Here is a 25,195-nt window from a genome sequence, read left to right as displayed (position 1 = left end):
TTCAATGAAATATTTTGTATAATTTGGTTTGAATGGCTTCCACTACAAAATATTTTTTTAACTTCAAGTTTTGAGACTCATACTGATTGGCATATATCGTTCTACCCACTTTGCCATGTATTTCCCTTATCCTTTATTTATCTCTGAATAGATCCAATAAAATTACAGGAAATTACAGTAAATACGAGCGCACTTTAAAAAATTTCCACCAGTACTTGATTCTAGTATTAAACCTTAATCATAAATACAACAAAATTTCAAAAGTTTTATTAAAAGCATGCTTTATGCTGAAATCGTCTCAATATAAAAGAATAAGTCAACCATCTAACTCTCCGGCCCGCCACGAATGCACGCGGATTTAAACCATAAAAACTGAATGCGGTGAAACTTGCGGCGATATATATATATATATATATATCGCCGCAACAGCAACATTGGCGGGAACTGTGGTTGAGTCCTAAGGGCCGTCACCGGCCACGGTACAACCCTCCCCGAAGGAAGTACGTCCCGTCAGGAAGTCAAGGAAGGAAGTCAGATCCCCCACCTATTAGTGTACCCTACAGGGTGGCGAGATCCAACCACCATGCCGGAAGCATCTCATCCTCATTTCGAGGTGCCCCCCGGGGATTAATATAAAAGAATAAGTCGACTTTTCATATTTTGACCTTTAACAATAGAAAAAAAAAAGATATTAATAACAACAATGAAAATTATTTGAGTTTAACTTTAGCAATGATCTACATTGTTGTAAAATACGCTTAAAACATTTATCAGAATTAATAAGAAATATTTTTAAAAATTATATAGTAAAATAAATTGTTTTAATTGAAAAGATATGTTTTTGAATTTTAAGAATAGGAATACATATATATATATATATATATATATATATATATATATATATATATATATATATATATATATATATATATATATATATATATATATATATATATATATATATATATATATATATATATGGAATTTGTGACTGAAAAACACCAAAATTTAGTTAATTAATTAAAATATTAAAAAACGCTTTCAGTTGTATTCTTTCTCCTTCCAAAGTATATATGGTATTTCTAGCTCAATCAGTCAATATATAACACACATTTCATGTTTATTATTAGTAGATTATACAAAAAAGTAGTGAAACATAAAACACTTAATTGGCATTATTCTTACACAATTTTTATATGTTATTAAGATCCGAGTAAAATTTTATATGAAACATTATTAAAAATTTTTGGTCTTTAGAATGTTAATGTATTATCGGAAAAATTAATTTTATTAATATCTAAAAAGTTATCGTCTAATATTTAAAATATTTCACAAAACTATCTACAACAATTTTTAAAGATTTGTTCCCATGAAAATTAAAGAAAAAAAAAAAAAACATTCAAAATTGTTCGCATAGAATTGCAAAAAAAAAAAAAAAAAAAAAAAAAATGTTACATGCTTAACATAATCTTTAATATACAGGGAGAACTTAGAATACATTTTTCTTGTTTTTGAGCATTTTTGGCAGACAGTTTTTCATAACATTTTAACTCGAAATGTTACGAAATCTAAAAAGAAAGGAACAGAATGATATTTCTATAATAATAATTCAGAAATATAATCTTTTATTGGCTGTCTAGAATGTTTGCTTTCATAAATTATATTTTTAATTTATTTAATTCGATTTTATAAAGTTTATTGTTTTTTGAATATATACTAAATAAACAGAAAAATAATTAGTCAAGTTGTATTTCACCATATGGCTAAAACAAAAATCACAAAACTAAAGAGCAGATCAAAAGCATTATAGTTTCCACTAGTTTATCTTAGAGAATAAAATTATTAAAAGTGCTCATTATATTACAATAGTCCAGCAATCATCAGCATTACTATAGTAGATACATTAGAACTGTTCGCATGGTCGAATATTTAAAATGTCGCTTGAAATTTTTTGCAACCTTTTACTGAAATATGTTTTAAGATAAAATTCTAAATACGAATTTAAATAAAATGTTACAATGCCGAAAATCTGTTATAAAAATATCAGTTTTAGAAATTCAATTCATCTCAATTTTGTCAAATATCTGTAATGTTAATATATTTAATAAATATTCTATTGGTAATACGCTTCATAGATATGAGGAACACTAGGCTTGCCCCGATTCTTTGAAATTATAAAGAATAATTGTTATGAATATTTTTTTAAAAGAAAAAGTTTCTTGTTACAAAATGGGCGTCTTTAAGCAAACTGCGACATAAATAAAAGATATTTAACGAACAAACAAAAATTGGTATCGCTGTTTTGTTTTCAATAAAAATGGCTGGAATTTCGAATTACAAAACTTCTTAAGACGATATTCAATTTTATTAATTGAAAAATCCAGTCTTTTTCATTATATTCCTTTCACTTATTCCTTTACCTTTACTGAGTATCTCTTCATTTTAAAAGAAATATAAAAAAAAATAAAACATTTTTAACTAAAAAAAACGAAAGCTTGCATTTTTAAAAATGATTTCAGATAAATGTAAACTACGTAAATTGTAAATTTTGGAAATGATGAAAATAACCAAATATTTCTAAATAACAGAATAATTTTACTTACCTAAGAAATTCTTTCAAAACAGAGTTTTGCAATAAAAATTCTAGTCTTTAAAAGCAAAAGAATTTCGACTCTAAATGAAATGCTTTGCTGAAATTATGTTAGTATAATTTAAAATTTAAAACAAAATAAATAAATAAAAGCAGAAATAAATTCGTTAAAGAACTTAACAATCAAGTTCCGATTTCTGTTTATGAAGATGACTGTGAGTTGCTACTTTTCACAAGAACAAACGGCACGTTTTGAAAATAATATCTATTATTCATGAGTTATAAAAAGACACGAATTTATTGCCGTCTGCACTTTGATTAAACCATTTCCTGCTTAAGGTCGTTTCCAGAACACAGTTTTGCCACACGATAAATGCTAACTTTAATTAGAATCTTGAGATCTAACCTTTAGTACACTGAAAGTTTCTTGGCAGTCCAGAATATTCTACGCTGTTTTAAGATGCATATTTCCAGAAATTTCCTTCTAGGAGTTTTATTCTTAGTTCTTTCGTTTGTGAAAATAGGTAAGATTTTTCTAAGGCTTAATTTAAAATATTACTAAATTCGATTTCATTTCTTATATTTGTTTATTCTATTTGTTGGCAACGTTTTGCGAACATTTTAAATCAAGCGAGTGTTAGAAGCAATATTAATGCCTTTCAAGTAAATAACAAAAATGCAAACGATAAAAAAAGAACAGCACGATATTTTTTATAACTTTTGATGATTATTAATTTTTCCAATTTATAAACTTTTATTGGAATGGAAAGCTGATACCGTCAAAAATATTCGCTGATGTTCCTTGATGTATGGCTGGCTAACTCCGAGAGGTTTTTCCAGTTTTTTTTTATTCAGAGGCGAGACACCGAATTCTGAAATATGTGCTGTGCATCTTAAGGATTGTTTAAATTTAAAAAATATGCTCCGTAGAAGAAAATACATTAAAATTATTTTTTTTTTGAGAAAAGTAAGATTAAAAATTAAAATGTCTTCACATGATGCAAGACATGGAATAAAATACAACGCAATTTGCAACCAAATTTTGATAACTGAAAACATTTATCTTGTTTTAGTTAAATATTTCCAAAAATAATTTTTCATCTATTGTGAAAATTATAAAGAAATAATTTTTCTACTTGAGATCGAATACGCAACTGCCTAAAATCGGAGTAAGAAAATTTTCAGTGCTATACAAATAAACTACATTAAATTAATACGAATTTTTTTTTAAATTTTATGGTAGAGTTGCAACTAGAATTTTTAGTTTTATAGAAGGTCTCTTAAAGGTTGAATACCAGTATATCTTTAAATTTAAATGCCCTATTAGATGACTGTGGATATTATTAAAGTCCTTTGAGCATTAAATTGAAAAAGTAGAAGAAAAAAGTTTTTAAAGGTTTGTACTTAAAGTTTGAATAACAGTATATCATTATATTAAATGCTTTTTGGGCTAATATGGGTATTATTAAAGTTCTCTGTGCGGTAATGTAAAAAAGAAGGTTCTTAAAAGGTTTGCTCTTAAAGATTGAATAACAGTATATCTCTATACTTAAATGTCTTGTTGGAGGATTGTAGAAATTATTAAAGTTCCTCTGTGCAATAAGTTGAAAATTTGTACATTATAAATAAAGTCATTGCCATGATAAGAAGTGATCAATGGAGATTTTAAACGTAGTGTTATAAGCAATTTCTATTAAAATACACAAAATAAACTAAGAGTAAATAGATAATAAATGAATTCTATTTCCAAACTTTAGAATTATATATAAATGCATTTACGTAATGATATCTCCAATTCTGCAAAAACTCTTTAATTTCAATTCTAATTTAGAAATTTTTAGACAATAACCATTTAAACTTCTAGGATTAATTTTTGATGAAAAGTAAAAGAAATGGTTTTCTATAATATAGCAGGCTTATTTGTGATGGAAAAAAAGTTTTTTCTAGAATATTATAGGCTAATTTTTTACAGGGTTCTAATGGGTCCCAGACAAGAAGTAATGATAGTCCCTCTTTATTATTTCTCACAAACATAACTATTTTTTCAGACATGGTTCAATTCTAGTTTACTTAATAATTACAATGTTTTTTTTAATTAAATAATTTAATTAAGTGAAATTTTTTTGATAAATATCTTTGATTTGTGCTATTATATGTTGTTTTTAATTTCTGTTAATTAAAAAAAATAATAATCAGAGTTATTTTTCGTCAATTGGAAACATATGCAATATAATTAAAGTAAAATTTTTACTAGCAAGTTATCTATTATATTTATTTTTACACTTGGATATAAAATTCTCTATATTCTAACTGCTAAGGAAGCAAATTCATTAATTCTTAACAATAATTTAATTTAATTTTTTATAATTGAAAATCTATTTAATTTAGAGATTTTTTTCTATATAATAATGAAATATAATTTTTTATTAACATCTATTGAAAATTCAAATACTGCTTTATAAACTAACAAACAGCTGAAGTATCTTTCATCTACAGTCGTTTCGTTTTCAAATTTCACATTCACACTTTACCAAATATACAGATCGAAAGACAATCAACTTTTCGGGAAATTGAATGCAAAATTTTAATTATAATGATAAATTTGCATGCTTTATTTCGTCCAAATAACTGTTAGCATTTTTGAATTATCGTGTTTAAATGAAAATGAAGGCTTGTAGATGGTTTTCATCCAAAATTTGAAAGAAATTTGCAAATTTGATGAAACGACCACATGTCAAATTTCATGGCTGTAGTTAGTTGCATTTTGGAGTTATGGTTTTACAGACGAATGGATATAATTCCAGCTAGCAGGAGTGATCTTTCCGGCGCTTTTTGGCAAACTTTCCAGTAAAGATATTCTCCACCCCACCCCCCATAAAAATAGTTTCAGTAGGCAAGGCCGTGAATATAACAAGTATTTAGATTTATATTTTCAATGTTCACACATGAGCCTTTTGTGCTTCGTAATATAGTAAAGGAACCCCTTTTCACCGTTTTTCTTTCAGATCAATTGAAATCAAAATTTGACAAACAATCACCATTTTAGTAATATGATCATATACCAATCTAAGTCATTTCATTTTCGAATTACTGTATTTCCAAGCATGCGAATGTATAGACCAACAGACAGATCTTGATCGTAAATACTAAGAGTGTGTACCAAATTTCATGCATCTAGCTCTTTAAGTTTTGTAATTATCGTGTTTATTATACTCGGACAGAGATGTAGAAAAACTTCCTGTGGGTGGAGTTTTCCTACATTTGAACAGAAATATATAAATTTGATGCTGGTAGGACTCCATACCAAATTCCATTTAGTTATCCAAAGTTGAGTTAACTTGTTCGCAGGTACGCAGATATAATTCTAAAAACGTGTTTTTCGGATTGAGGAGGTTTGAAACGAGTAGATTCATCAAAATTTCGATTTCGAATCTTCTGGCGATTACAGTACTTTCTCTTTGTATAGTTCGTATAGGAGAAAAGTAAAAACGCAATTAGGGTTCTCTTCAACAATTTAAAAAAGTGTTTTAAAAAAACTTTGGTAAGCTGTAACCGAGATACAATTGCATATTTTATCCATAAGAATTAAGTAAGCAATTCATTGTACAAACATTCATTACTGCTTTTTATCTGCACAAATATATATTCTCTTTCTGTTACGTACAAAGCATGAGTAGATATTTTAAACTAGAGATGTATTGACATCCAGTTTCTTTGTATCAGGTGCCAATTGATACTGATGCTTAATTTAACCTGATATAACCGCTAAATATTGGCTTCCAAACAATAAATGTCAAAACATTATCTGTAAATAAACATTAACTTTAAAGATTGTTACCTCTCTCCAAGAAGATACATAATTTTGTTTGTTAATTATAATTTTGTACTTTTTTTTAAAGCATTATTAAAAGAGTATGGATTAAAAACTTGGAATATCGATAAAAGACTGATGACTGTTTCCTTTTTATTTTTAAGTATGACAGATAGTAAGAAAATATCTATTATTTTTAGCTTTTAGAAATATAAATATTTTTTAAAGTTCAATTTTTTTAAAATCGTTATATTATGAAAATGCCATTCATATTCAACGCTTCATTTTTATTTGCTTTCAATTAATGTACTAATAATAATTCTGTTGTTTCGAAAAAAAAATGTTTAAACAAAATGCGTTTACTTATTCGTCAAAAATCTCATTAGTTTTATGTAGACAATAGACATTGCAGGTAAAGTTAAACAAATATGCTAAAAATACATTTTATTCCAAGTAATAGTTTTAAAAAACTGCATAGGTAAATGTAGTTAAAAAATGTTGACGCAAGTATCTTTTTGATATTTTATATTATGCAGATACGAGTATTAACTTAATGTTTTGTAGCTAAATTAACGTTTTATTTAGTGTTTAACGTTTTTATTAAACTAAATTAAAACGTCCCCTTTTAAAACAACATTAGAGCTATTTTGGGACGGGTCCCGTAATTCTGAACGATGGTCAGATGACAAGGACGACACCTGAATAGGCACCCCCTGTCCAAGCTTCCACACCATACCAGCGTGAGGAAGTTTGCCCCCGACGGATTTAGCATGCATCAGAACCACTTACACGGCGGTTCTTCGGTGGAATTGGGTCTCGAACCTGAAACCCTGCGGTTCCGAAGCCGAGACCTTACCACCAGGTCACCGCGGTCATCTCTAGATACATTGTATTATGATGATTCATTATCACCCAACCTTGGCAGCTGTTGATACAAAAATGATTCAAAATTGGATTTTGCATCTTCATAAGAGGCAATTAATTTGATTTTTCAATGAATGACGTGTGATTTAGAAAAGGGAAAGAAAGGTTTTGTGGATATAGTTAGTATAAAAGAAGGAGGAGGAATCTTCAGTTACGGTTAGGATCGTTACAAGGGGTAAACTAAAATTATAGCTCAGGATGATTTATAATAATATCTCTTCATTTAATTTAAATCTTAAGAATTTTCCAAATTTTTATCTTAAATTAGCCGGCGTTAATTTTATTCTAAAATATTCTTATTTCCTAATCCAAATCCCACTTTTTTATTTAATTATTTCTAATACGCCCTCTAAAAAATTGCTGATTCTGTAATTCTCACGATGCAAGCAAAAAGATTAAACGCTCACGACATAATTTCTAAAGATACTTAAGATTTTCTTTCTTGATTCGGAATGTGTCAAAAAGTATACAGTACGTTTTTTTCGACCAATTAAAATCAAAAATTGACAAAATTTTTTTACAATTTTTAATAACGAGATAGATATAGAGTTTCATTTGTCTATGCTTATATTATTGCATGTGAATTTGCCATTGCGTTTTTTTTTTTTTTTTTTTTCGAGTTACTGTATTTGCATGCATGAGAACATACATATTGAGAGACGGTCAACCTGTCCACCGTTTTGGTTCAAAATATATTACGGATCTACATTTCAGAGGCTAAAATTGTGTACTGTGCTATATTTATCCAGCTCTTAATGTTTTGTAGTTATAATCACGTATTATTAGGTGGGAAATCCATAAATCTGATTTTATCAGTATTTTCCAAAGCATTTTTATCATATTCACTGGTAGACAGAATTTAATTACAAAAATTTGTTTTTCAGATACTTTTACAGTAGATATAAAACATGGAGATTCATCAAAACTTTAAAAATTAATTTTTTGAAAATATTAATATTTTTTTTCTCGTAGTACAAGAAAGTAAAAACTGATTTTTTCATCAAAATGTGTTAGGACAATTTAAGTAACAGTTTTCAATACTTATAAAAGCAAAAGATAATTACAATTATTTTTTTAAGGTGTATGAACACACTTGAAATTTCGAAAATCGTTCAAAATATCGAATACTTTTTTTATTGCTTAATAATGTTCTCTGATTCTTTAGCTTTCAAACGATACTAAGATGTTGCCAATATTCCAAATATTTCTCGAGTTATAATTATTTTTCTTGAGGTGCTTTGATTGAAAACTCTTGTTATTGTGTTTTTAAAACTCATTTTATGAAGAATGATATCTTTCCACTGTGTTGCTTCATTGAAACAATCATAACTCAACAAGAAATTAACCAAATACAGTTTTTTATATATCAAAATAATCTGTATGAAATAGCGGATGTTTTGCGCCTCAATCAAAGTTATATTTATAGAAATAAATTTTTAATAGCTGTTTAAAAATTAAAATTACAGAAAAAATCTCGCGTTTTCTATTCATCGTTGATGAAAAAATTGTATATATATATATATATATATATGTAATATTATTTGTGGTGAAGCATGATGCAGTTGAAGGCAATGAAGATACTTTTAATTTCGTGACGTCGTTTTATTTCATTTTGAAGAAGCAAGCATATGTACAAGCGACGAGCACACAGAACGACACAGAAAGGAATGAGGGAAGAGCTCTTGGACATTTTATCCCTGGTCTTATATAACCTATGATTTTGATAGGGAAAATGCTTCTTTACAGTGCTAATGTATTATGAGATTTCGATAGGGATTTTCATTACAGGCGCCGAGAAGGTAGGGGAAACAAAGGGAGATTTTAAAAAAGTATTTGCTTGATCAGCGGTATGTTATCTCTTCACGCGTAGTGTGGGAAAGTTAGATTTTAGCTGATTCAACAATTTAACAAAGCTTCTCTTGAATTAATTAAGTAGAGACAGTGGAATTGGATCACGAAATAAGAGAATATTTTAGAATGAAGTTACTATGGGCTAAATTAAGATGAAGTTACTATGAAAATTAATTAAATTGAAATTAGAGTTAAAATATCATTACAATTTTCCCCCCACTGCAAGACGCGGAAGTATGTCGGGGCCCTCGACATACAGCTTTACCTTACAGTGGTGGTCAAGTAAGAAACTAAATTTAAAAGCATATTAAAAGTGATACCCGAGTTTCCCTTACCTTTACAATAATATAAAAATGATTTTTAACAAGATTATATAAAGCACAAAAAAGATAATATGAATCTGTGAATATATTGGATAAATATTCAACACCAAAAAATAATATTAAAATATGCAATATACAAATGATTTTCTGCAGAAACTCAGTGTATTGTCTCTCAATCTGTAAGATTGTCTCTATTTGATGATGACTGTCTCTAAAGAATGTTTGTACACAGTGTCCTTTAAATAGTAGAAGGCTCACCAAAATTATCAAATTGAATGTAAAATAATGGAATAACAAATTGAATTTATATAATAGTAATATATCAACACAGTTCTAATTTTTGTATATAACACTTGAATCTGAAAATAATAATATGAGATTCAAAATATTCTTATTATAGCATAAATATTTAAAACAAATGACATAAAAATGTGTATTTGTGAAAGAAAAACTTTAACCCACTAGTTAGCCAATTAGTGGTGAATAGTAAAACTTTGTCCACCAATTTCTAGTAGTGGGTGAAACTTAATGACCCAAAAGTAGGACATCAAGAAAAGGGGACGTAATTCTTATTCTCTCTCTACTCTCATCCAGGAATATTTATTTCCAAAGTGGAGAACAAGATATCTAGGATAAAAATAGAAAGAGATAGAAATTAATTGTGAGGTTGACCCTATACTCACATCTCAATAAGACTGAGGTATTTGAATTTATGTTGTGATGGCGCCTATCACATCATCATCATGAAGAAAAGAAAAACTAACTCTTACGAGTGGAGACAACGGGCCAACCTAAGTGGGGTTATGTGGAAGAAACATGAGAAATAAAAGGATTTTTTTTTTTTAAATTTTAAATTATTATTCATGACTTAATTTTAATTTTTCTGGTGGATAATATATTCTTAATTTTGATACATGGACAATATCAGTAGCTTTGTTTGTTAATGCATTTGGTTTAGTTATTTCATAATTTACATCTGAAATTTTAGTTACTATTTCATATGGACCTGAAAATACTGGAGATAATTTTCTACGATTTGGATAATTAAATTCCTCATACATTACAATGTCACCAGGTTTGAATGGAGAATCTATAAATCTAGCATCATATCTTATTTTATTTTTATCATGATATTTTATTGTATTATCTTTAGCTAATTTTCTTGCTTCTTCTACTGGAGGATAGAATTGATTTTGAGTTAAGGGAGGAGGATAAGGTAAAGTGCCAAATAACAAATATGCAGGAGGAAATTTTGTGACTGAATGCGGTGTTAAATTATATTCATTGATTACTTGTTCTAAAAGTTTAGTCCAAGGAATTTTAGTAGGAGAAGAATTGACTTTGCACTTTAATTTAGTTACTATTGACTGGTTAACTCTTTCACATTTCCCATTAGTTTGTGGATGATGTGAAGATGTTAACAGATGCTTGACACTGTAATTTCTGAGGAAATGTTTGAATTTAGATGAGGTAAAAGCACCATTTCTATCAGTTAATAATTTGGAAGGAACCTGAATTTGGAAAACTTGTTTTAATATATTAATATAAGTTTCAGAATTTTCATTTTTGGAAGGAAAAGCCCAAACATATCTAGTCGCATGATCAATTACTATATGAAGAAATTTTTTAGTTGAATTGTAATAGTTAAATCCACCAACAGTATCGACAGAAAGACATTCAAAAGGACGATCTGTGGGGGGCACAGCCTGTAAAAGGCCAAATCTTTTTTGCTTTTTCTTTTTATTTAATTGACAAATATCACAATGTTTAACAAAAAGTGCAATATCTTTAGTAATATGGGGCCAATAATACTGAGGAGTAATTAAATTTATCATTTTTTGAGTGCCTGGATGCCCAAATTGTTCATGAGCTGTTTGCAAAACTTTTCTCCTAAGAGAAAAAGGTACAACTATTTTAAATAAATTTTTCTTTTTAACTACAAGTACATCATTAATATTCTTATATTTAGTATTATCTAAATTGTCTAAATTTTGATAGTGTTTTATCTCATCTAATTCCAATAAATGCACAGAATGTTGGAGATATTGAGCAGTAGGATGCCTTGATAACATATCAGCTTCAACATTAGCAGTTCCCTTTAAATATTTAACTTCATAATCAAACATGCTTAATTTTAAAGACCAACGAAATAATCTTCCCCTTAAATTTTTTACATTTTTAAGCCAAACAAGAGCAGCATGATCAGTATGAATTATGAATTTTTTCCCATGTAAATAGTAATAAAATTTATCAAGGGCATCTACTATTGCTAAACATTCCAACTCAGTTATACAATAATTTTTTTCATAAGATCGTAAAGTTCTTGAATGATAAGATACAGGATGTAATTTACCAGAACAGTCAGGCTGTTTTAGAACAGCTCCAATGGCTACCTGAGATGCATCACAAAAAACATGAAGAGGTAAATTAGGGTTATATAGTTGCAACACTGGTTTAGTTATCAATTTATTTTTTAACATTTCAAAAGCTTTTTGACAGTCTTCTGTCCATTGCCATGATGTATCTTTTTTAAGAAGATTATTTAAGGGTTCTCTTATTTTAGCATAAGAATCAATAAACTTATTATAAACATTTACAGAGCCAAGAAAACCTTGAAGTTGCTTGACATTTTTTGGAGGTTGTAATTTTTTAATACTTTCAATATTATGATTATCAGGAGAAATGCATCCTTCTTTGACTTCATACCCCAAGAAATTAATTTTATCTTGAGCAAACACACATTTAGAAAATTTTAATTTAATGTTTTCTTTTTCACACATTTGAAAAATCTGTTTTAAATGATCATGGTGTTCCTCTAATGAGTTAGAGAAAACTACTATGTCATCAAAATAGTGACATGCAAAATTGGAAAATTTATGTTTATTTAAAATTCTACGAATAGTTCTATTGAATATTGCAGGTGCATTTTTAAAGCCAAAAGGTAGGACTTGAAATTCATATAAACCTTCAGTAGTTACAAATGCCAATTTATGTTTATCTTGTTCATGCAAGGATATGTGCCAATATCCAGATGCAAGATCCAAAGTTGAAAAAACTTTAGCAGTACTTAATTTATCTAACAAGGTATCTATTCTAGGGAGAGGCTCTGCCTCAGATTTACAAAGGGAATTAATTTTACGATAATCAATACAAAGTCTACTTTTTCTATTTTCATCTCTTTTATATGCTAATGTTACAGGGGAGGAATAATTACTAGTAGATTCTTTTATTAAACCTGCATCTAACAAATTTTTAATTTGCTTATTTATTTCAATTTCATCAGTAGCAGAGGTTCTATAAGCCCTTTGTGAAACTGGTAAATCAGATGTTAAATTTATTCTAGAGGGTTCCATTCTTATTTTACCAACATCATATTTATTTTTTGCAAACACATGAGAATATTCTGACACCAGAGATAATACAGGTTCAGATAGTTTATTTACAGTCAGAGGTGGGAAAATTTCCTCTGAGGTATTCACTACCCTGACCTTATTATCACTAGTGTTATCATTTTCAACAATATGTAAAGACAGATAATTATTATTGGTATGCAAATTGGTAATAATTTGTCCATTTTGAAATATTTTATTTTTGTCACAATCTATAATTAATTTATATAAACTGCAATCTGGTAGTCCTAAAATAATATATGGTAAAGGATTATCCATAATATATAATTTGATTTTCTTATTTATTTGGCCAATTTTTAAATATATGTCACAAATTTGGGTTAATTGGAACGTTCCATGGGCTTGTTTGACTCGAATAGGATATACATTTTTTCTTGTCAAGTTAAGTTTTTGTACAATATCTGCAGATATAATTGAAAGAGTGGATCCTGTGTCAATAACAATATTTATATTACTATGATGGTTATAAACATTGTCCAAGTTAGCTAGACTTGGTAAAGTTGAGATGTGTCCGGACACTAATAATTGTAACTGTGCTGGGCTAGGGGCCTCATTAGAAGAATTTGGTCTCCTTTGAGGATTTTGAAAACAACCAAGAGGGACCTCTGTGCACGGGGAAGTCACATTGGCTGTTATTGGAGTATTGGTCATAAAGTGAGGTTGATAAAAAGGACATGTTTGTGTCCAATGATAAACATTTGGAATACCTATTTCAGTGCAAATTCTACAGGGAGAAGGTGGTAATCTTTGTTGAAAATGCAAATTATGATTATAGTTATTGTAATTATTGGGATGTGGCCTTATTGAATTATGAAAATTTTGTCTAAAATTACTGGGAGCCCGAGGAGTAAAAGAATTTTGAAATTTATAATTAAAGTTATGCCTAGGTGTAAAAGGTTCTGGTTGTCTTATTCTGATTTTAGTTTCATTACACCTGCCTGGGTTTGGTTCTGAAGATTCTTCCATTTTTAATAATTTAGCTGTTATTGCAAGCCATTCTATAGGGGTATTAGGAGCTTTTATGCTAACTAATTGTTTTAGTTGAGTTGGCAGCCCATCAGTAAGACCTTCTAAAATAAATTGTGGATTAAGGCCTAACTGTCTGCCATAATTTAATTTTTGATGGAAATAATCAACTAAGTTACTATTTTTTGAATTAAATTTCAATTGTGAAAAATCAGAAAAATTAACAATATTGGGTTGAATAAATTGTTCAATTAATATACAATATAAATCATCAAAATTATCAATATTTAAACAACTATTTATATAATGTGTTAAAGCTGACCCTTTTAGAGATTTAGCAATATTTTTAATTTTCCACAAATCATTTTTGTTATTTTCTTGACAAATTTTGTTAAAATATCTCAACCATAAATCCACTTTCATCCCATTTTCAGGATCAAAAGGGATTATGGAGGGTTCTTGGGCTATTTGATCATTTTCTTTATCAATTTTATTTTCTTTACTTTGAGGGCTAGACACACTTATTCTTTCTGGGTGAGTCATTTTTCCAGCTCTTAACACATTAAAGTATTTTTCAAATAAAAAATTATAAATATAAAAAAATTATAAATTTATGCATAACATTTTAAAAAATAGACTTGATAAAAGACTAAAATTCAACATTTTAAATAATATTATAAAAATATAACTTGCAATAATTCTAAAATTCAAAAATGAAAATCAAAAGAAAAGAAAAACACACAATATAAATCTTGATTTTTCACTGTTGAGTCGGGAAACACTAAACACTTTTTGAAGAATAATCATTTTTTTTTTTTAATTAATCACAAAATGCAATTTTGAGCACTGGAACTGGAGACTGAAGACTACGGCAGGTGACTATTATTTTGGTGATGACGTAAAACACAAGTGATATTTTGAAAATCTGGTTGATACAATTTAGCACTGGAGACCACTGGCGCGTATTATATTGTGGTGATGATATAAAATGGAAATGACGTCGAGATCGGGATTATTCAGCACAGGTAAGGAGCAAGAAAATTTTTATGATGACAAGGAGCCCCAACTCTTTGATGATATAAGGAGCACACACATGACAACAGTGTCGGATGAAGTCACAGGTTGTGGAAGGCATAGGATTCAACGGGAACTGGACCGGATCCCGGACTACGGTTTGCGTGAAACAATGTGGCCGGAGGCAGCCGAAGCAGACGGCGGTGAAAACATCGCAGCTGGGCGAACCTGGACCGAAGTCATCTTTGGAGCACGGCGAGAGCATTGCAACGTTGAAGTCTGGCCAGTCGATTTAATTTTAATTCTTTTAGTTCATTTCATAATTTTTCACAGGAAACTATCCTTGTCGACTTTTTAATATGTAATATTATTTGTGGTGAAGCATGATGCAGTTGAAGGCAATGAAGATACTTTTAATTTCGTGACGTCGTTTTATTTCATTTTGAAGAAGCAAGCATATGTACAAGCGACGAGCACACAGAACGACACAGAAAGGAATGAGGGAAGAGCTCTTGGACATTTTATCCCTGGTCTTATATAACCTATGATTTTGATAGGGAAAATGCTTCTTTACAGTGCTAATGTATTATGAGATTTCGATAGGGATTTTCATTACAGGCGCCGAGAAGGTAGGGGAAACAAAGGGAGATTTTAAAAAAGTATTTGCTTGATCAGCGGTATGTTATCTCTTCACGCGTAGTGTGGGAAAGTTAGATTTTAGCTGATTCAACAATTTAACAAAGCTTCTCTTGAATTAATTAAGTAGAGACAGTGGAATTGGATCACGAAATAAGAGAATATTTTAGAATGAAGTTACTATGGGCTAAATTAAGATGAAGTTACTATGAAAATTAATTAAATTGAAATTAGAGTTAAAATATCATTACATATATATATATATATATATATATATATATATATATATATATATATATATATATATATATATATATATATATATATTTATTTATTTATTTATAACTTGATTGAGGCAGACAACATGAAGACTAATATTAGGCATCATTTCCAACTAGAATTGTGTGTCTTTACAAATTAGAATTTAAGATATCATGTTTCAAAAAATAGTCTAATTAGCTCATTAAATATTAATTAATTAATTAATAATTTTTGTAATATGGTTTTTTCTCACTGAAATGAGTTTAAACATATATTAATAACCTATTGTGAAAAGACTGGATTTTTAAAGTTAAAATTAAAAAAAAAAATCTTCAAGTGTGTACGTACACCTCAAGGTCAAAAGAATAAAGGGCTTGAGAATACTAAAGGCTTGGATTTACCTTAGACATGTAAGAGGAGGGAGGGTCTGAAAATGTTTCAGAGAGATACTTTGAACTTAGAAATAAATTTTCAAGCTTGCTTCTAAAACTAATCTTTTTTGGAAACTTTCAAAATGTATAAAAAAATCAAATAGAGCTATGCATATGTTCCACATTAATCCCATCTGTTCGCAATATATATATTATTTTTAGCAAGTTTTTTAAAAACATTTCGGATGAAAACTGAGTCATCCATTTTCGTCTCATTTCACCAAGACTCGCAGACAAAACATAAACAAGAGATTCTTTTGAAACAGCTGCTACGTGTATTCTGGGAATTAAACAAACATTTCGGTTCTTCCATTTTCCCGCCCAAAGCAATTTATGAAAGTACTATGCTTTAGATTCTGATCTTTAAAAGTAAACTCCCGGACTGGATGGCACGGCAACTGCAGATAATGTGCAAAAATCACCAAAAAAGACATACAAATAAAATATTTAGAAAATTTTTCTATACAATTATGTGTTCAACATCATCAAGACATATAATTATGACTTCAAAAAATAGTAGCTTTTTTTAAACGCATAAGAGTATAGATTATTATTTTTTACAAAAAAAAATGCATTCGTTTTTCATTTTTTAATATTAAAACATCTTTTAGATTTATAATTAGCTGCCTTTGATGACTAGGTTTTAATGCCTTTTCTGCTTTAAGCTATCAACATGAGATGCATTTAAAATTTCGTATTGTTATATAGCAAAATGGAAAAAATATGAATGTAATAATATCAATACACTATAAACTAGTGCGCAATAAATTAAAATGTATGCATATTACGAAATAGAAACAGACATTTTTTTTTTAAATCTTAATTTTAATATCAGTAAAAACACGTGCTTGAGCGTTTTGATGGAACAATAAGTTTAGTTTGGATTTCAAAATAACAGTAAAACATTTTTATAGATTAAGTATAATTTAAATGAAAAAAAATTATCAAGATAAGAGAAAAAGAACTTGAAAAAATAAGATTGATACAATTAAAAAGATAATGTTTCTAAGTTCCTTAAATAGGCAAAGAAAATTTTTGAGTCACAGCTAAAAAACACCAAATTTTTTTCCATTTTTAATTAATTTATATTTAAATTAAATTTTGGACTTGGTAGTGTCATTTCTCTTTCATAAAGAGCACCTGTACTAAAAATTTTTCGAGTTCGATCAAAAATTATAAGTTTCGCTAAATGTCAAACAATTAAACACCTAAGATTTGTCAAAAATATTTTAGGATTAGCAAGCCTAGATAATAGAGAGTTTTTTTTTTTTTTTTTTTTCTTTTTCCATCAACAAATGAAGTACACTGGATTCTTAGCAATTCAACCAAATGGGACAGGCGATTTTTCCAATTATCGATACTCTCTTAAAAATGCGGTATATTCTGTAAATATGAAAGAAGTTTAACATTACTTGCATATGGAGTAAACTAGAAGGAATGGTCTTTACAAAACTTTCTCGTATAAAAGTGTTACCCCCCAACACACACAAATAAAACTGTACTCATGCCATGAACGCCGCGAGTGCTCGGCGTTTTAATTTCATTTGTGCGGGTTGTGGTTCGAACTCGCAACGTTAGGGTTCATAGCCGAGTAACAAAGCCACTAGACAAAAGTGTACACTTTTCTCCGGAAGTTGTTAACTGGCTTATAATTTTACCACCACAACAGTTCCCCACCAGTGAGTCGGTAGAGTTTATCGCGCCAGTTATGGCGAGCGACGAACGTGATTATTGCGCCAGGCGTTATGGCGAGCGACAAACGTTGTAATCGCGCCAAGTGTTATGGCGGGCGACGGCGAGCGTGTGTGAGTGGTTGCTGCCGGTAGATGGAGCCACGACAGCTGAACGAAGGATGCGGTTGTTCAGAACCAGGGTCACCAATGTGCCGGTTGTGGTTCGAACTCGCAACGTTAGGGTTCATAGCCGAGTAACAAAGCCACTAGACAAAAGTGTGCACTCTTCTCCGGAAGTTGTTAACTGGCTTATAATGTTACCACCACACATTCTTAAGAATTGTGGGCTTCGTAATATAGCAAAGAAAGCGATACTTGTGTATTAATATTGTCGAGAAATAATTACAAATAAAAAAATCTTTTACGATTTTTTTGGGGGGGGGAGGAGGAGGGGGGAATAATCGCTGACATACACGTAATATACAAGCACCTGAAAATCGAATATCTATTTTGGACGACTTTTTTCAGATCAATTGACATCAAAATTTGATATAAAATTACAATTATAATCACACAATTACATGCCATATTTAATATATTAAAGTCAATATGCTCTTAATTTATCGCATTTACGTGCATGCGAAAGGTCAAGCCTTCAGACGGTCACGTACTTAACACTATTTTTATGAACATGCCTGCTTAAACATATTTAATTTTGCGACAAAAGTGGATAGCGTGCAGTCATCTTCTATCTATACTTATAATAAAGCTCAATGTGTGTGTGTGTGTGTGTTGGCACTCTACAGGCCAGACCGTTCAACCTACAGCTACCAAATTTGGCTGTAGGTAGAACGGGAACTCGGAGCTATTTTTTAAAATTTTTATTTATAATTTTAATTGATTAAAAGAAATTTTGGCGTTTTCCCACTATAATGTCAAACACAAAACATATTACAACACAAAAATGATTTTTACATCATATTGAAGTTCGAAAAATAATCTTTCCAATTGTATTAATGGTTTAACGAACAAATTAAATTTCTATTTTTAATGAATTTTTTAAAAAATAATTTAATTATGTTTTTTTAACACTTTATTTCGCGTAAAACAAAAGTAAGCTGCGCGTTGCACGTTAATGGGCGGAGGGGAGGGATTAACTTTTATCAACACGTTGCCATCATATTGACAAAAGCTCAAATTAAAAAATAAGTTAACCATCATTCCAAATTAAATATATAAAAATATATTTTTCAACACGTGGTCTGTATGAAATCAAATAATTATTAAACATGATATTTTTTGAAAAGTAAATGCAAGGAAACATTTTCTACGATCTTTCACAATATCTATATTATTAATTCAATTAGTTTTATTTAAGAAAAATGTGGTTTAATACGTACATCTACTCTAATTGGAGCCTAACAGCTAATTTGCAAACCTTTAGTAACAGATATACATACATCTGTTAACAAATGGTCCTAATGAAATAAGTAATTATATTTTATATAAATTGAGTCGGTAAATGCTGATGATTACGAAATTTAAATTTTCACATGTATCCTGTGTCCTATGAGTCATATTTAACAAAATATTCTTAAGACGCTTATATTTTAAATAAAAAGAATTGCGCTCCAATCAACTAAATCAATCCTTAAAGCTGACCGACTTATGAAAATTTCAACATCACTATTTTATAAAAACGGGTGATTATAGATTACTTCATCGACCGTCTCAAAGAAACCAATCATCTCCCAGAGTTTCTCAAGAGTGAATGGTCTGAATGAATTATGAAAATGTTGATTGCTCTAATATTGTAATATTAGAATCTTAATAAATCGGTCAGATTAGAACGCAGAAAATAGAAACGTTTATTTTATTTTTTTTATTTAAAAGTTGGAGAGTGAAGAATATTTTGCAGAATATGATTTCTTAAGACCAAAGGACTGTTTAAAATTTAAACCTCATAATTATTTGAAATATATTATTATTGATAGCGTTTATATTCTTCTAAAAATAAACTAAAAACTGAATTTTTCATTGAATCCGTGAATTTTTTGTTGAATAATTCTTTGAGATATTAGAAATTATGAAAATTATTCTGTAGTGCACATAAGACTTCAATGCCGAACGATTCTCTTTCAGTTCTCATATTTTTTTTAAAGACATGCTAAGATTCACTAAAATGCGTCTTTCTATTAATTTTAGTTTCATATTTCCACTTTAATTTAAAATGAATTCTACGGGCATTATAGAAAATTAAAAAGAAACTCGAAATACAATGAACAAAATGTCTTAAGGCCTACATAATAGTATAAATGAATAATATACTATCAAAATCTGAAACTTAAAAATATTTTTTATATTATATTAGTTACAAAAAATATTAATTGAACATTTTAGCAAGTATTAATACTGGCTAACCGGCTGGTCGCCAAAGGCGGCTAGTACTACTAATAAAGATGTTTGTGCATGTGCGTGTGTTGGCGCTCTACAGGCCAGATCGCTTGATCTATAAGTACAAAATTTGGTACATGTTTATCTTGGAAGTCAGGAAAGTGTACCTCGCAATGATTTAAATTTTTTTTGAAATTGTAATTAGAATTTTAATTAATTAAAAATTAAATTGAATTTTGGCATTTTCTGTCGATAATTTCCAAAAATATTACAGCACAAAAATGAATCTTACATTGTCTTAAAATATAGAAAATTGTATTTTTAATAATACTAATTTAATAGTCGTTCCAACTTTTATTGAATTTCGGCAATATTTTAAATTTTTTTTTGTTTAATTTTCAACAATAGATACATTGTTGCACTAAAGTTCAAACCGTTTTCATTCTTTCAACCAATATTTAATCATCGAACTGATTTCCATTCAACATTTTTGTGCATATAATAAATAGAGTATATGTAAAAGACAATTTAAACACGGCTTTAATGTCTGGAATCATGGACATGAAGTTATATCTACACGATTTACGGAAAAATAAATATAAGCAATATTCCCAACAGAGTAGTTGGTGGTCAAAAGCAAAAAGTTTGAAATAATAAGGACGGTCGACTCTATTGCGATTAAAACTGCATGAATATGAAAATTTGACTATGACTATATTATGAACACTCGCGATTTTAGACTAACTACTCTATCGACCATCTCAAAGAAGATACACCGATCAGCTCAAAGAGTTTCCCCAAGACTGAATGGCTTAGGATGGTTATGAAAATGTTGATTATTTTAAAATTGTAATATTCAAAACTTCAAAATTCGGTCAGTTTTGATCGCATATGATAGAATATGTATATTGTGGGGGTATGTAGATTATTATAATCCATGCAGGAAGCAACAGGACGAATGTTTTTATGAAAATTTCTTTTAATAATCACATTCACACACTAAACAAACACAAAGTCAAGACATTCACGCTCGCGACTTCACAGTTCAGCGTCACATCTCATTCTAATTACAATCGCAATGCACTATGGGATGACCTAATCAGGTATCGCCATCTAGTATCCAAAAGAGAAGATAAGAGTAATGTAACTGCTACAATATTTTTTAAAATTTAAAACTTTGAATATCAAAAATATTCCGTAGAATATAATTGCTTAGTACAAAAGGATTGTATAAAATATAGACTTAATTTTTTAAATTATATTTATTGACCAAAACAAAATAAAATATTACTATTTACATCATTTAAATTTAAATTCTCTTGAAAGCAAAACTAAAAATTGAATTTTATGGGGAATGAGAGAAATTTTTATTGAACAATTCTTCGAGATATTGCATAAATTGTGAATATCATTTTGTGGCGGACATAAGACTTCAATGCCGCACACTTCTGTTTTCTAGTCTCATATTTTTTTAAAGCTTGGTTTCAAAAAAAAAAAAAATGTTTTTGTGAAGATTAATCATTTTCACTTCTATTCAATTTTTTCGCAAGTCGCCAGAAAATTAGAGATAGATAACTCAATAAACAGTACGATTTAAAGCTTCTATAATAGTATGAGTTATATGACTATCAAAATTTGACTAAAAAAAATATCTTGCTGAAGAAGCTATTAAGAGAGAAAGTGACATAAAATGTTTAGTTGAAAATTTCAATGAGCATTAATCCGACGAACCAGCTGCTCGCCAAAGGCGGCTAGTACAAAAATAAATACATAAATTTTTTCAAAAAGTTGATGAAATAAAAAATCAATTTAACATAAATCATAAAAATGTTGAGCAATTAAAAAAAAGTGGAGTTAATTTGTTCAAATTATTAATAGGGAGGAGCTTCATAATGTATACTACCCAGAGACGCAAAATGCATACATCTCTATGTGCTAGAATTTTGAAATTTCGTATATTTATATATTCCCGATGACAAAATACAATTTCAATATCTTTAGAATTCAATCACCAATTAATTGACTAATTGTATTAATGGCATTCGGGACAGTATTTATTCTTTACCCTCCTAAATCTTATTTTGTTGATGCCTGCTTTTGAAATCGTAAAATATCCCCAAGAGCATTATATTTATGGTACCAGGTGCATTTATACTTTCGTTGCCCATTTTTCGAAGCATTTCTGAAAGCAATTAAATTCAGATTCTGTTATCGTGGCGCCATCTGGACAATGACTTTGTGAAATAATTAATTTCAAAATTCCATAATATTTATAGAAATAAATTTAAATGAAAAATTCTTCTTTGTTGAAAACCAATAATTTTTTTTTTTGAAATTTATTTTTTCTTCTCCAGTTTTTAAAATTCAAAATCAGCTTAGTAATATTCAAATGAATAACGTTCTGTCATACATGTAAAGATACAATTTTGGAATATATGAATAAAAAACTATGTAGCAGTTTTCAAAGGTTGTGTCAATTATTTCATGAATCAGTGGAAGGGTTTTCGCAAATTTTGTGATACATTCCATAGTATGGTATGCCCGGAATTTTAAATACGTAAAGCAATTGTCTAATGGCTCTACAGATTAAGGGAGTTCAAAATCCTTGAGATATTTTTTGTGGTAAATTGAAAGTTATTTAACCCTTTCGCGACGCGAAGCGCAAACGCGCGCTTATCGCTGAGGCCGGCAGTCTCTCTCGCGAGTGTCTGTCAACGGCCGGAGGGTTTTTCACTGTTAAGCCTAAATCCATGAAATTACCGAAATATCAACGCGTTGTTTAATAATATTCTGTAGAATATTTAAATGGCATATGCTTCATATTTATTTCTATAGATACTTTATTTATTTAAGTTATTTCTTGTTTAAATATATATTTTACACATTTTATTTTCACTATGTACTTACCATTTAATAACTTTTAACATCATATATCTCAAAACTAAATATATGACTTAAAATTCTTTTTTCGTATGAAAAATTTGAAAACAGGGATCTACACACAGTCCTACGTTACAGTCCTTGCACTCATAATAACTCATTTGCTGTTTTGGAGGATTTTTCCGGGAATGTGAACAAACGAAGCATCGTCGTCTCACTTTCTCACCCGTTTCTTTTGAACAAAGTTTTGGGAAATGTCTTTCAGTTAATCGGAGTGGATTTAATGATTCTGCTGATTTTGGTATGACATTAACTTTGAGGATTTTAGAGGAATACTGAGAAATAATTTGATTAACTAAATTAAGGCGATAATTAAGGAGAGGAAGATTGTTCTTACTTTTTTTGTTGAAAAGAATATTGGCATTAAATACAGCCATATCCATGATATTAAAGAAAAGTTTCTTATACCATTTAACAGTTTTCCTGAAAGATGGATACTGAATTATGACGGCATCGCTTAAGTCTATCCCTCCCATATTTTTGTTGTATTCTACGATACACTCTGGCTTCATTATGGGATTAGATGTTGCGCGATCTTTTTTACCAGTATCAAGCAATTTTGCATCATGCATAGTTGATATCACTAGCACTTCTCGTCTATCTTTGAAAGCAGTTAAGTTCATGTTCTTTTTCTGCAAAACCAACATCTCACCGATTTTCATTTTGGGCGGCGGAAAATTTTCAGGCATTCCTTTCCTTCTCCTCATTACAGTCCCACAAGTATTTGTTTGTAGTCCGAAGAGTTCATCCGCTAATGATGGAGACATAAAAAAACGATCAATATATAAATGGTACCCTTGACCAGAAAGTTCTTCAAGTAGAGATTTCACAACTCTTTCCCCATATAATCCTAAAGTTTCCTTTAACACTGTATCCTTCCCCGTATAAATAATAAAATTGTATATATATCCTGATTTAGATTCGCATAATTTATAGAGTTTAATTCCATATCGAGATCGTTTAGCAGGGACGTATTGGCGAAATCCAAGTCTTCCTTTCCACAATAATAAACTTTCATCTATTGATATATTCCTTTCAGGGGTGTAAGCGGACTTGAAATTTTCAATTATTTTATCTAAAACTGGTTGAAGCTTTCCGATTTTTTTGGCATCGCTGCTGGCAAAATGCAAACATCGAAGAATTGCAACGTATCGATCACGACTCATTACGCTATTAAAAAATGGCGTTGCAAGCATGGGATTCGTTGAGAAGTACATTTTGATTTTGGGTTTTTTTATAATGCCTATCAAAATTGTAAGAGCAAAGAAAACAAACATTTCTTCCTCTGTGACAGGTAAATAGTTCGAAGAACGTGCACCAGATGCATCCTCAGGATATATACTTCTCTGATACAGATTGGTCTGTTCCGTAATTAATTTCATTACTGTATCATCGAAATAATGCCTAAAGAAATCAATTTCTTCTGCAACCGAATCATCCACTTTTAGTCCAGGCACTGCTTTGAATGGTAATTGTGTTAAATTTTCTACTGTGGATGACCATGGAGAAGTACTTGCTTTCGATGTACTCGGCATACAGATATCAGTAATGTCCTCATCATCACAAGATTCGCTAGATTCATTATGATCAGAATATATTATAGTGTCACTATCACTGTCACTATCCGAATGTGTTTCAGAATCAATATCTGAAATATTTTGCATCATTTCCGCTATTTCAAGCTCAGTTAAAATTTTTCGACGCTTCGACATTCTAACGGTAAAAAGAGAAAAAATTCACGTCTACAAGATCTAACTATCCACTAAAAACTGGACCGCAAATCGAAATACCCAACGCTGTAGCGAAAAAAAAAAACTTCCCCTGCTTACTGTAAACAAATACCACGTGCGAATTTAAAGAGCCGTCATAATTCACGCCATTCGGAAACATTCCTTTCTCCTTCATTCCTTCCCCCTAAAAACCACGTGTATGTGAGTCATACTACTCTCATTTTGAGTAGAAGGTCAAATC

At 29.5% G+C, this 25,195-nt stretch overlaps 1 protein-coding gene across 2 annotated transcripts in view; it reads left to right on the top strand.

Moving 5' to 3' along the window:
• Positions 1-25,195, top strand: part of LOC129958680 (uncharacterized) — a 53,612-nt gene that overhangs the window by 23,576 nt on the left and 4,841 nt on the right. The window contains exon 1 of one of the 2 annotated variants that reach the window (XM_056071335.1): positions 2,958-3,114. The exons of the other annotated variant lie outside the window; for it this stretch is intronic. Coding sequence (XP_055927310.1) covers positions 3,051-3,114 — 64 coding nt within the window. The 5' untranslated portion in view covers positions 2,958-3,050. Of the gene's footprint in view, positions 1-2,957; positions 3,115-25,195 lie in introns of those variants that run through there. 2 annotated transcript variants of the gene reach the window in all.

Source organism: Argiope bruennichi, chromosome 2 (assembly GCF_947563725.1).
Source record: "Argiope bruennichi chromosome 2, qqArgBrue1.1, whole genome shotgun sequence".
Taxonomy (NCBI): Eukaryota; Metazoa; Arthropoda; class Arachnida; order Araneae; family Araneidae; genus Argiope; species Argiope bruennichi.
This window is presented reverse-complemented; position numbering and strand designations above follow the sequence as displayed.